Genomic DNA, 10,228 nt, shown 5'->3' with positions numbered 1-10,228 from the left:
CAGGAGCAGGAGCATCACAGCTCCAGTTTTATATTGGTGTGTGACAGGAAGTGTAAAAACTCACAACACAAAGACCAGTTCATCTTTGAGGGGGAAAAAATAAATCAATCCAAGTAAAACATTTTATTTCGTTGATACAAAACAATGGTACGAAGTCTACCTCACAAAGCATTTTGCAGCTAGATTCTGAGAGGAAATTAAAAGATGTACAAGGAAATGAACAAAGAAAACAAAAACAATTTGACAACATGCCAACCAGTCCAGAGCTTCCTTCACGTTGGCCGCCCGACACTCGCAGTAATACTTCACGACGCATCGGCTGCAACAACAAGCAGACAAGCCTGAACTACCCCGAGCTCCCAAACTACTTCCTCCGTGGCCACCGAGAAGGCTGGAATGGCTTCCTGGTGCACAACGCTCAGTATGGTCGCTCTCTCCTGTCGTCTCTGCGGTCACCTCTGAGGAAGGAAAGACAAAGACGTCCGTTACACCGGGACAGCATTCACCACTGACATTGAACCAACCATCGTCGTCTGACAAATGGAGGCGAGACGTGACGTCCCGCTCGACTCCACACAGCCGTCTGCATGCTAAATCTCTAAATGGATCATATAACATGTTCCGTTAGTGGCCTCGCTTATTAATGTGAAAGTTTCACCTTCACCAAAACGCAATAAATAAGTTTACCATCAAGGTGAACTGAAGCTGCATGTGGATAGTGAAGCGGGAGGCTTTAGAGGATTTGCTTCACTGTGAAATTCAGCCAACTTGCAAAGCTTGTTTTGTTTCACTTCAGACAAAATGTAATTCAACAAGCAGCACAGATTTGATGTCCTACAGATAAAGTATTGGACCATATGAGACAGGATTTCTGCAGGGTTCAACTTGAATCCAGTGACCAACACCTAGAGGAGTGATACAAATCACAAGTGCTGCTCGATGTTCATTCTAAAATAACTAGTATTCAATTTAAATCTTTATTAAGAAGCTCTTGCTGAAATTTAACTCAATTCAACAACAATTAAAACCAAGAACAATCATGATTTTATGCTTTTTAAAAAAAAAAAAAACATGAATCAAACAATTATGATTGTTTTCCTCCACCCCTCATATATTGATTACTGTAATTATATTGCTGCTCTGTACACTTCAGGGCAGTTTTCAGAGCCAACATGCAATTGACATTTCAATCAGAATCCGCCCTCTTGTGGTCATGAGATGAAACAGAAAAATAGTGGAGCAAAAAATGAAAACGTCAACCAACCTTCCTCCCATTTTGTAGCCACCTCCAAAACCTCCGCGGTCTCCACCACCGCCTCCGTAGCCTCCGCGGTCTCCACCACGGAAACCTCCACGGCCCCTGAAGCCGCCGCCGCCGCCTCTGTCACCACCGCCGAAACCACCCCGGCCTCCGCGATCTGCTAAAGGCACCGTCACAACTACGTCGTCAGCATTTTAAGTACGACGACTCACCCTGAACAGGGACCATTTATTAATCACAATAAAAACAAAACCCCCTCCTGCACTCACCACCTCCAAATCCTGCATCTCCTGGTTTAGGGGCGCCGCACTTGTTACACTCCTGCCGCCGTGCAAAGTTCATGTTGCCGCATGAGCTGATGAGAGAAAGCAGATGGAGTTTTACACAAACAAATCAACCCATGATAAAAAACATTTTCAGTTGTGTATCAATACAAGTGAAAATGTGTGCGTGTGTCTCACCTGTTAGGACAAGGCCAGTCTCCTCCCTTGATGTCAAAGCTGGGTCCTCCACCACGACCCCTGAAACCTGCCAACAGCAGAGTCCGAAACAGAATGCAAACATCAGCGACGAGACCTCCACCTTCATAAAGTGGAGAATTCCAGCTCAGTAGTGAGACCCACCTCCTCGTCCCCCTCTTCCTCCTCCTCCTCCTCCTCCTCCTCCTCCTCCCCCCCCTCCTCCTCCTCTCTGTGTGAATTCAGCTCTGCGAGTAGCAAATGACACTTTGATGGGTTTTCCATTGAACTCCTTTCCTGCAATTGGAAACACGTCTGTGAATTATGTTCTACTATTAACGCCACAAGAAGCCTTCTTAAGTTTGTGCAAATGTGATTTATTTAAATGTTTCGAAAACAAAAACCCGGTCATGGGCGATGTTGGTACAGATCAATTAGAACGAAAGCTTCGTCGCTGCTCTTACCATCAAACCAATCAATAGCAGCTTTGGCTGAGGGCGGGTCGTCAAAGGACACTGTGGCTTCTCCTTTAGGTCGACCAGTGGCCTTGTCAGAATAGATGTTGATCATCGGCTGGCCGGTCTTTTTATTGACCTGCAGAGACCAAAACAAACACAAACTGTTCATCTGCCGGGGCAGAGAACCCTCAACTGCGTTCTACAAGCTTAATGACGACGGGCAGAATGAGCACCTTGATGATGCCAATCTGTTTGAAGTAATCTCCGACTTCCTGCACTGTGGCATCCTCTCCGAGCCCCTGCACAAATATGGTGTTGTTGTCAGAGTTGTCCTGTTCTCCAGCTGTGCAAGAGACAAAAGCAGGGACAATGTCAGGATTATCTCATGGCGTCCCTTGAGCTGCACAACCCCCCCCACATTTAATCACGGCAGTGTTCTCACCTGGTTCATCCCTTGAGTCGTAGTCTCGAGAGCCTAGAAAACAGATGAGAGGATGGAGGACAACATTTAAATAGGGGCCTTTAGAAACTGCCCGTAAAGTTTCACACAGAATCAATAACTTCGTCCCTACCAATACGTAATGATGAAAGGAAACTTTAACCCAAGTCCTTGTTTACAGCTCTTTGCTGGGTGTTTTTCGTACCGTTGCATCACATACCAACACCGTGCAACAAGAACAGAATTGTTCTGTTTTGGGTTGTTTTTTTTTTTGTTTTTTTTGGAGCTTACACCAGAAATGAGAACCACCAAAATTGCCTCCAGTTTTTTTAGAAAGTTTTCCTTCTTCGTCCTGGGAACACCTTTTACTTACAATCAGCCCTCATCTTCATGCAACAATACCAATATTTTACAGCTCAAGCTCCTTGTTCTTTACCATATATGAGTCATTTAAGAGCAATAACAATAGGCGGAGTCCCTTGGGTTCTGGACATGGAAAAGGTGGCATTTACTCAGATGCTTTTTTCTCTCTCTTTTTTTTAATCCCCATCTTTTCCTCTTGCTAACTCAAGTTGTTTTCTCCCCCACCGACACAGTTCTGATGCTCGTCACTTACCACCGTAATTTTTGTAGCCACCACGGTCACCACCTCTGCAGAGGAAAAATTGGAGATATGATGGCTTTTCCTTTGTCCCAACTGAGAGCTCAAAGCTCCCCTACATCCTCATCAGTTTGCACTCCTGCCAGGGTGTGTGACTATAGTGGAAATGTCTCACACGAGGAATGCATTAGTCTTTGACATTAGAGATCAATGAACAGACGACCAGGCAGCTCTGACTGATCAATCAGGCAGACGGGTGAAGACAATCACCGAGTCACTGGGTCACCGCGTGACAAAAAAAAAAAAAAATAGCACTTTTTGAGAAATACAGAGCCAGATTGGATACCAAGCGCTGGGGGGGGAAAAAAAAAAAAATGAAAAAAAGAAGCTAAATTTGTGCATTTGTTAAATAAAGAGGCCAAATTATGGGGCGCAGCAACCAATGATTTATCTTCCACTGAGTGCATCTATGAGATCCTTTAAACTGTAGTCCGAGTTTTAGTTCAATCACTCTGAACACCTGTAGTATAAAATGTAGATCCATGTTAACACAATACACACGTTGGCCATTGTTAAATAAACAACACTTGCATGAAACCTGTTGAATGTGAAACAGCTGAAGATGTGGCTCCGGGTTTAAAAGGCAGCGCCTCGTGAGTCTCCATGGTTCTACATCTATTGTGTGGTCTTCATAGCACAATAGTAAACCCAAGCTGAGTTTTGAGTGATAGAAAAAAAGTGCAGTTACCTCAAGAGTGGAAAATAAACCCAAACAAAACCTGGTCCTCTTTATTCAAAGCGGACATTGATGTGGACAGATCAGCTGGCGTCCCACTGCTACTTAGTTGACCGATATGGGAACTTTACGGTCCAATAAGTCAAATTAAATAGCACATTAGTGCAATTGGTGGGAGTACGGAGTCACTTTAATACCCAGTTCGCCTTGAGCTCAGCACTCGGCACTACTTGGCCTGCTGGTTATGTAACAATACAGACAGACACCAATGAACAACACGACTTAGTTCCTCAAGAAATTATTCATCTAAAGATTATATTGTTCCATCAAGAGCAGCTCTAAACCCCACCCCCCCCCCCCTCGGCCATTTTTTGAATCAACTTTGAACATGGTCTGAAAACAGGAACGATGGTCTTTATTATTATACAAGTGCTGCAGCAGGCAATATACGTACGCCTTTGAATTTGACCTCGTACAGTTTCCTACATCCATTTTTCAGAGGCTGCAGCATTGTTGCTCCAGTTGATGGTCAACTTTCATAGTGGACAAAACATGAACAGATGTCTGGAATCACATCGTCAAACAACCACGTCCATGGAGTCTTTAGAAATCTCTGCAGGTGTTTTCCCTTCAGTTCAATACAGAATTCATAGTGAATGGATCCTCATCAGCTCATTGGACTTTCCAAATGTTTATATAACCACCACTTCCAAGTGTAAGTATCTAAAGGCTAATTGACATTAAAAAGTTACGGATTAAAAAAGGAGGAAAAAAATAAAATAAAATAAAAAGTCAGTTTCAGGCACCAGGAGCACAACATAGAGGAGAGATGGGATATATTACCAGTTCGATCTGTGACATCTGATCCACAAAGTTTAGAAAAATGGTTACATAAAACCAGAGTTTGGATATCTGGAGCACAAAGCAGATGAAGTGAAAAAAAAATATCCTTCTACGTGGATGGTTTGTGGTTGATGATTGGCTACGTGTGTGATGACAAGTCATTTCTTACATTATTAGTGTGAAGCTGTACCTTGGGGGCAGTGGCACTGTGCAACTTACCCCATACCAGGAGGTCCGCCTCTCCCACCACGGTCGTATCCACCTCGGTCGTATCCGCCACGGTCGTATCCGCTGCTGCGGTCATAACCGCCGCGATCATAGCCGCCGCGACCTCGGAAGCCGCCTCCCTCTGGGCGGTCCCCTCCTTGCTCTCGGCCATACCTCCCACCCTGACCACCACTTTCACCTGAACCAACAAAGCAAAGCACCGTCTGAAACTCAACTGTTTGGGAAGATTACTTTAAACTTGATATATAATCATACCTTCACTCCATCTTCCGTAGCCGCCGCCGCCGCCACCAGCACCACTGCCAGCACCGCCACCAGCACCACCGCCACCACTGCCAGCGCTGCCGCCACCAGCACCAGCACCACCACCACTGTCCCCTCCTGTGCTCTGGCTACTATAACCACTGCTACCTCCTTGGCCTTGGCCACCATAGCCAGCACCCTGTCCTTGGCCACCATATGAACTTTGCTGCCCATAACTGTTTCCTCCTTGGCCACCATAGGAGCCTTGCTGTCCGTAGGAACTTTGCTGGCCATAAGACGACGACTTGTCACCATACCTGGATTTTAAAATAAATAATTGGAAGGTACAACAAGAAACAATCAGTTGTTTTCCCAGACAAATGAAGTGAAGCAGGACTGTGTCGAGACAATTACTGTCTTCATTTCAACATCTGATGACTTCAGTCAATTTTTTTTATTTATTTAAATCATTAAATATTTCAGAGTAGAGAAGGGTAACTGATCGAGTGGCTATGGGCTCTCATTAACACAATTGGTGGGCCAGGAGCCTAATTCCAAAAATTCAGTTGAACATGTAGTGGTAGTATGATGGTCATTTTAAATAGAACTGGGTATCAATTGTATTTACATTAAATTGGCCGTCTTAAGTTTACATAAAGGTCAAATATACCAAATGCATAGTGATTAAACTCTGAATGAAAAAATTTAATTGTATTTCTCTATTGGACACATTTCTCCTAAATCTATGGTAGAAGTAAGAACAAGTGGGGTTAGGTTATCCTTCGTAAAGGTTTCTAGAATCAGCACAACAGGATTTTACTGACTTATATGTGAAAATGCAAATATTCAACTCGGGAGGATTCTCTGATCATTTTCTACATAATGGGTTAATCATGAAACAGCAATTTCTATAATAAGTATGAAGGAAGAGCTGTAGTTTTGTTCTTAGCCATGATCACTGTGGGCCGCATGGCAGCACTGTGGTTAGTAACCTTGAGTTCTTGGGTTCAAACACTAGTTTGCATGTTCTCCCCGTTTGTGCACGGTACGCTCACGTATCAATCCAAACACATGCATGCGAGTTGAACCGGTGACCATAAACTGGCCACAGGGGTGATTGTGAATATGTGGAGTCATCTGGTGATTTGTGGAGTTGATCCTGCCATAGTTAGCTGGGAATGGCTACTCTACCCCAGAATATACGCAGCATAGAAGATGGATGTTAACCATGTGATTATTAGCTGAACACATAAATAAATACCAGCTGGAGTTGGTTCTCAAGTAAATGGCTGCAATGTATCCTGTGAAAAGCAGTGGGCAGACCAGGCCTTTACATCTGGACTCCCCCGATATGTCAGATGTGACCGACAGTGGAGGGGATTGCAATTGAATTGATATTTATTACGTTTTGTTTATAAGGGTTTTGAATGCATGTTTTTATCCCAGCTGATTTAAATATATATATATTTTTTCTTTTTCCCTTCCTACTTTGCATAAGCAAATTATGAAGAACTGATTTGGTATTCAAATTCCCAGTTCATTCTTAGTTTTTTTCGGTGCTTTTCTTCACTGAAATAACATCAGAACAACTAACCTTATGACAGAAATAGGTTTCACATTTGCTCAAGTTGCATTCAATTTTCAATATCTTAAAACAGAATAAGGATTTGGAAAAATTTAGGAAGAATATGTGAGCGTGATTTGTACCAATACTTGACGTATTTAAACTAAATTGTCATACAGATCTTGAGTAATTAAAATTGAAGTAAAAACTATGATAAACTTGCCCCACTCAGTCTCGATTTGGCTATTGAGTACAGAGTATGAAAAATGTCGCCGTACCTAGTTTACCTTACGGCATATGGAACACAAAATGTGCCGTAAGGTTAAATAATGAAAACTTTTTATAAACGTGACCCAGGAAACATAAACCGTTAGCATCAGCATAGCAGTGACTTACCCTGCTGTCGACTCTTGTCCATAGCTGCTATAAGTCTGTGGCTGAGATTGGCTGTAACCCTCTGTCAATGAGAAGAGAGATTATTATTTTGATATGGCCACTATAAATTATCTAAACAAGAACATATCCTCAGAGCTTCTCCTACAATTATTTAAAACTTAACCGCACCTTGTGAGGCAGCTGGCTGTCCATATCCGGGATAACTCTGTCCCCCATAGGTGCCACTGCCATTTCCTTGTCCATAGCCCTGCTGTACATAAAGACACATGTTAACATCACAGCAGCAAGTTTGTGTACAAATAACTTGGCCGCAGTTCAGAGAAGCACCTTACCTGACCACTTTGCTGGCCTCCATATGATCCATAGCTGTAGATAAACATAAGACATTTAGCTTCAAACGTTGGCTGCATTTCAAAAGGGTGATGTGACAATATTTTTTCTCCAGGAATAATGCATGCTTAAGAAAACCTACTGAGGCAGGGAGGAGGTCTGTGTGGTCCAACTACAGAAAAACTACTAAAACAATCTAATGATTTTACCTAAAAAATACAGAACCTAGACAACCACATGGAATTTTAATATCTTATCTGAGTAAAATAAACTCTGCCATTCGAGTGTCTAGTTTGGACACGAGAGGGCTTCAGCCCACTTCCAAACTTGAGAATGTACTGTTTGTTAGCACTTTTAGTACACGTTGGAAAAAAGAAAAACAGCAAAGCAAAGTTATTTAGAAGTTGAACCTGTTCCTCCAACTCTGGAGGCCAACAAAAGTAAACACCACTTTAACACATTTAATGCAAATAACGTACTCCTAGTAAAACCGCCTACAGTGGTTACAGTACTGCAGTAGTAAGAACTTTCTGCTGAAATTGTAGCACAAGTTTCAGATACGGAAGCTGAAAATAATTTTAAAATCAGGTTCAAGTTATCCTGCTTAATAAGACCTATAATTTGGGTTTCGATGTTGACCTTGATAAATACACTAAACCTGTCTCATTTCCTGCAGGATCTGTGCAGCTGGAGCTTTGTTTTCGTGCCTCCTGCTCACATCCAAGTGGATTAACTCGGATGTCAACTAGTTTCATTGTCATCAGGTTTTTTTCCTCTTACTATACCATACAGCAAAAAGCTAACTTTTCATTAAAGAGCTTTCCAATAATTAAGTTTTTCCTTAGTATTATGCCCTAAAATGACTATGACGAGATTGCCAAGTTTACAAATGAAACTAAACTGAAGCAGGGCAACGCAAAGAAATGCAGACTTGATTAATAACAAAGACAATTCACCTCCTGACAGTTTACAGATTAACCTGGCGCAGAGTAATGATTACTTTATATTGCTCCTCGCATATTTTATTTGACAGTATGTATACAATGCTGGTTCTTCTCTGGATTCTGATCCTTAAGCGGACCTGCAGCTCGAATTACAAAAAAACAAAAGAAATCAATGAGGTCGTGATGGTGTCGTCCTTCGTTCATCGTTACCTTTGTGAGCCACCGTAGCCTGAATCTGAAGAGAAAACAAAAGAAATAGTAAAAAGAGGTTAACCTTTACATAAGGTCGCAAGGGCAAACCAAAACACATTTGCTTTAGCATATAAGTGAGTGAGCAGCTATGGTAGCAGCAGAAGTAGGTTACTGAAGTAGGGCAGCTGCAGGCCGACAGGCCCGATCCAGGCCGAGCCTGAAAATGGCGCTCAATTTAGAGCTGGCTCCGACTACATGTTGGAAACAACCGTTCGTATGATAATAAATATTCAGCTTCTCAACCACCATGACCACAATCAAGTAATTAGGTATGACATTTTTTTAACATACAAGGTGAGATTGTGTTCCTAGTTTAACCGGTTGCCCTATAAGGGAGGAAACAATAGCTCCGGTATAAACAAAGACGCATTCGCAATAGCTTACGGCCGCCTCAAGTTGCATTGGCTCGCCGCTGGAGGCCTTTACAAATCGCCCTGCTTAAATTAGTTCAAGTGTGTGAGATTCTAATGTGAAAATGAACGGATAATAATCACAAATAAGTTCTAAACCTACCCACGAATGACTCCGCAAATGAAAGCTAAGCCATGCTCTAGTAAATAGACGGAGCCCGTGCTCACGCTAAAGTAGCCTTTAGCTCCGGTGCGATATCAATGTTTAGTTTTCGATATAACGGGGGAAAAAACGAATTAAAGATTTAAACACGGACTTACCGGTGGCCATTGTGTTTCGTTGGAGGCTCTTAACTTAAAAACTGTCTGTTGATTTAATCTGCTAAAAGACAGAACAAAATTGCATGTACGGGGCGAGCCGAAAGGAGCTGAGCGAGGCGTGCACGCTGCAGCAGCACTTCCCCAGAGTGGAGCGTCTTCTTCTGCCTTCTCAGCGCGCGCACATTCTGGGGGCAGTTATAATATCGCCACCTACTGGTCGACATTGCCACATTACAACAAGAGAGTCGTCAGGAAGCTGGATCAAAATCCTGTTAATTTGAGGAAAGATTTCCTGCTTATGTCCAAGGCTTCAAATATGACACACTTAGCTGTTCTTCATAATCCCAAATAACACAGTTTGTTTGCCAGTGGAAGCTCACGTAGCAGCAAGGTGGATTGTAACGTTCTTTTTCATGAAATCACAAGTGTTCTTTTTTAATCAATTTATTTTTAGGTTGAGAAAATTAAGTGTTGTTGACCCATTTCATAATGCCTAATGGCAGCAACTATAGACCCATGAGGTCCATGTCACTGCTCTTTATTTTTTAAGTCATATATTGTTTCAAGAAAATGTCCCGTCACGTAGTTTTATTGTAATATAGTTCTACATTACCTCACTCTGATACTATAGCATTGTTATCTCATTTTGTAAAGATAACCACTCAAACCAAACAAAAACTAAAGTAGATTATCTGAAGACACCCTGGATCATCTTCCTCATTAAACTATAGGTTATAGGTTTAGATTGCTGACAGACCTTCAACACTCTTTTCACTCTAAATACATTAGTCGCTAAAGCATGTA

The 10,228-nt window shown here is 42.3% G+C and overlaps 1 protein-coding gene across 4 annotated transcripts; it reads right to left on the bottom strand.

Moving 5' to 3' along the window:
* Positions 1 to 110: 110 nt before the first annotated feature.
* Positions 111 to 9,593, bottom strand: taf15 (TAF15 RNA polymerase II, TATA box binding protein (TBP)-associated factor). Of its 4 annotated transcripts, none has more exons than XM_080459119.1 (16): positions 9,425 to 9,593; positions 8,712 to 8,736; positions 7,560 to 7,593; positions 7,396 to 7,477; positions 7,228 to 7,288; positions 5,280 to 5,584; positions 5,016 to 5,202; positions 3,233 to 3,267; positions 2,620 to 2,652; positions 2,411 to 2,520; positions 2,184 to 2,313; positions 1,885 to 2,016; positions 1,723 to 1,789; positions 1,531 to 1,616; positions 1,265 to 1,421; positions 111 to 458 (listed from the first exon to the last, which is right to left on the bottom strand). In XM_080459119.1, exons 1-16 carry the CDS (start codon positions 9,432 to 9,434, stop codon positions 419 to 421), a joined length of 1,494 nt encoding a protein of 497 aa, XP_080315245.1. In that variant the 5' UTR covers positions 9,435 to 9,593; the 3' UTR covers positions 111 to 418. The 4 variants fall into 4 exon arrangements, with proteins under 4 accessions (XP_080315245.1, XP_080315247.1, XP_080315248.1 ...); XM_080459121.1 differs by having other exon boundaries at positions 1,265 to 1,418; positions 9,425 to 9,572; XM_080459122.1 differs by having other exon boundaries at positions 5,505 to 5,584; positions 9,425 to 9,572.
* Positions 9,594 to 10,228: the final 635 nt, after the last annotated feature.

Source organism: Lipophrys pholis (genome assembly GCF_963383615.2).
Source record: "Lipophrys pholis genome assembly, chromosome: 3".
NCBI lineage: Eukaryota > Metazoa > Chordata > Actinopteri > Blenniiformes > Blenniidae > Lipophrys > Lipophrys pholis.
This window is presented reverse-complemented; position numbering and strand designations above follow the sequence as displayed.

Excerpts from the sequence above, each read along its gene's own strand:
- taf15 (XM_080459119.1), bottom strand. Across the intron at positions 2,653-3,232 it reads TGGCTACAAAAATTACGGTG|GCTCTCGAGACTACGACTCA; the intron begins GTAAGTGACGAG and ends TCTGTTTTCTAG. Across the intron at positions 1,422-1,530 it reads AGATGCAGGATTTGGAGGTG|CAGATCGCGGAGGCCGGGGT; the intron begins GTGAGTGCAGGA and ends CGGTGCCTTTAG.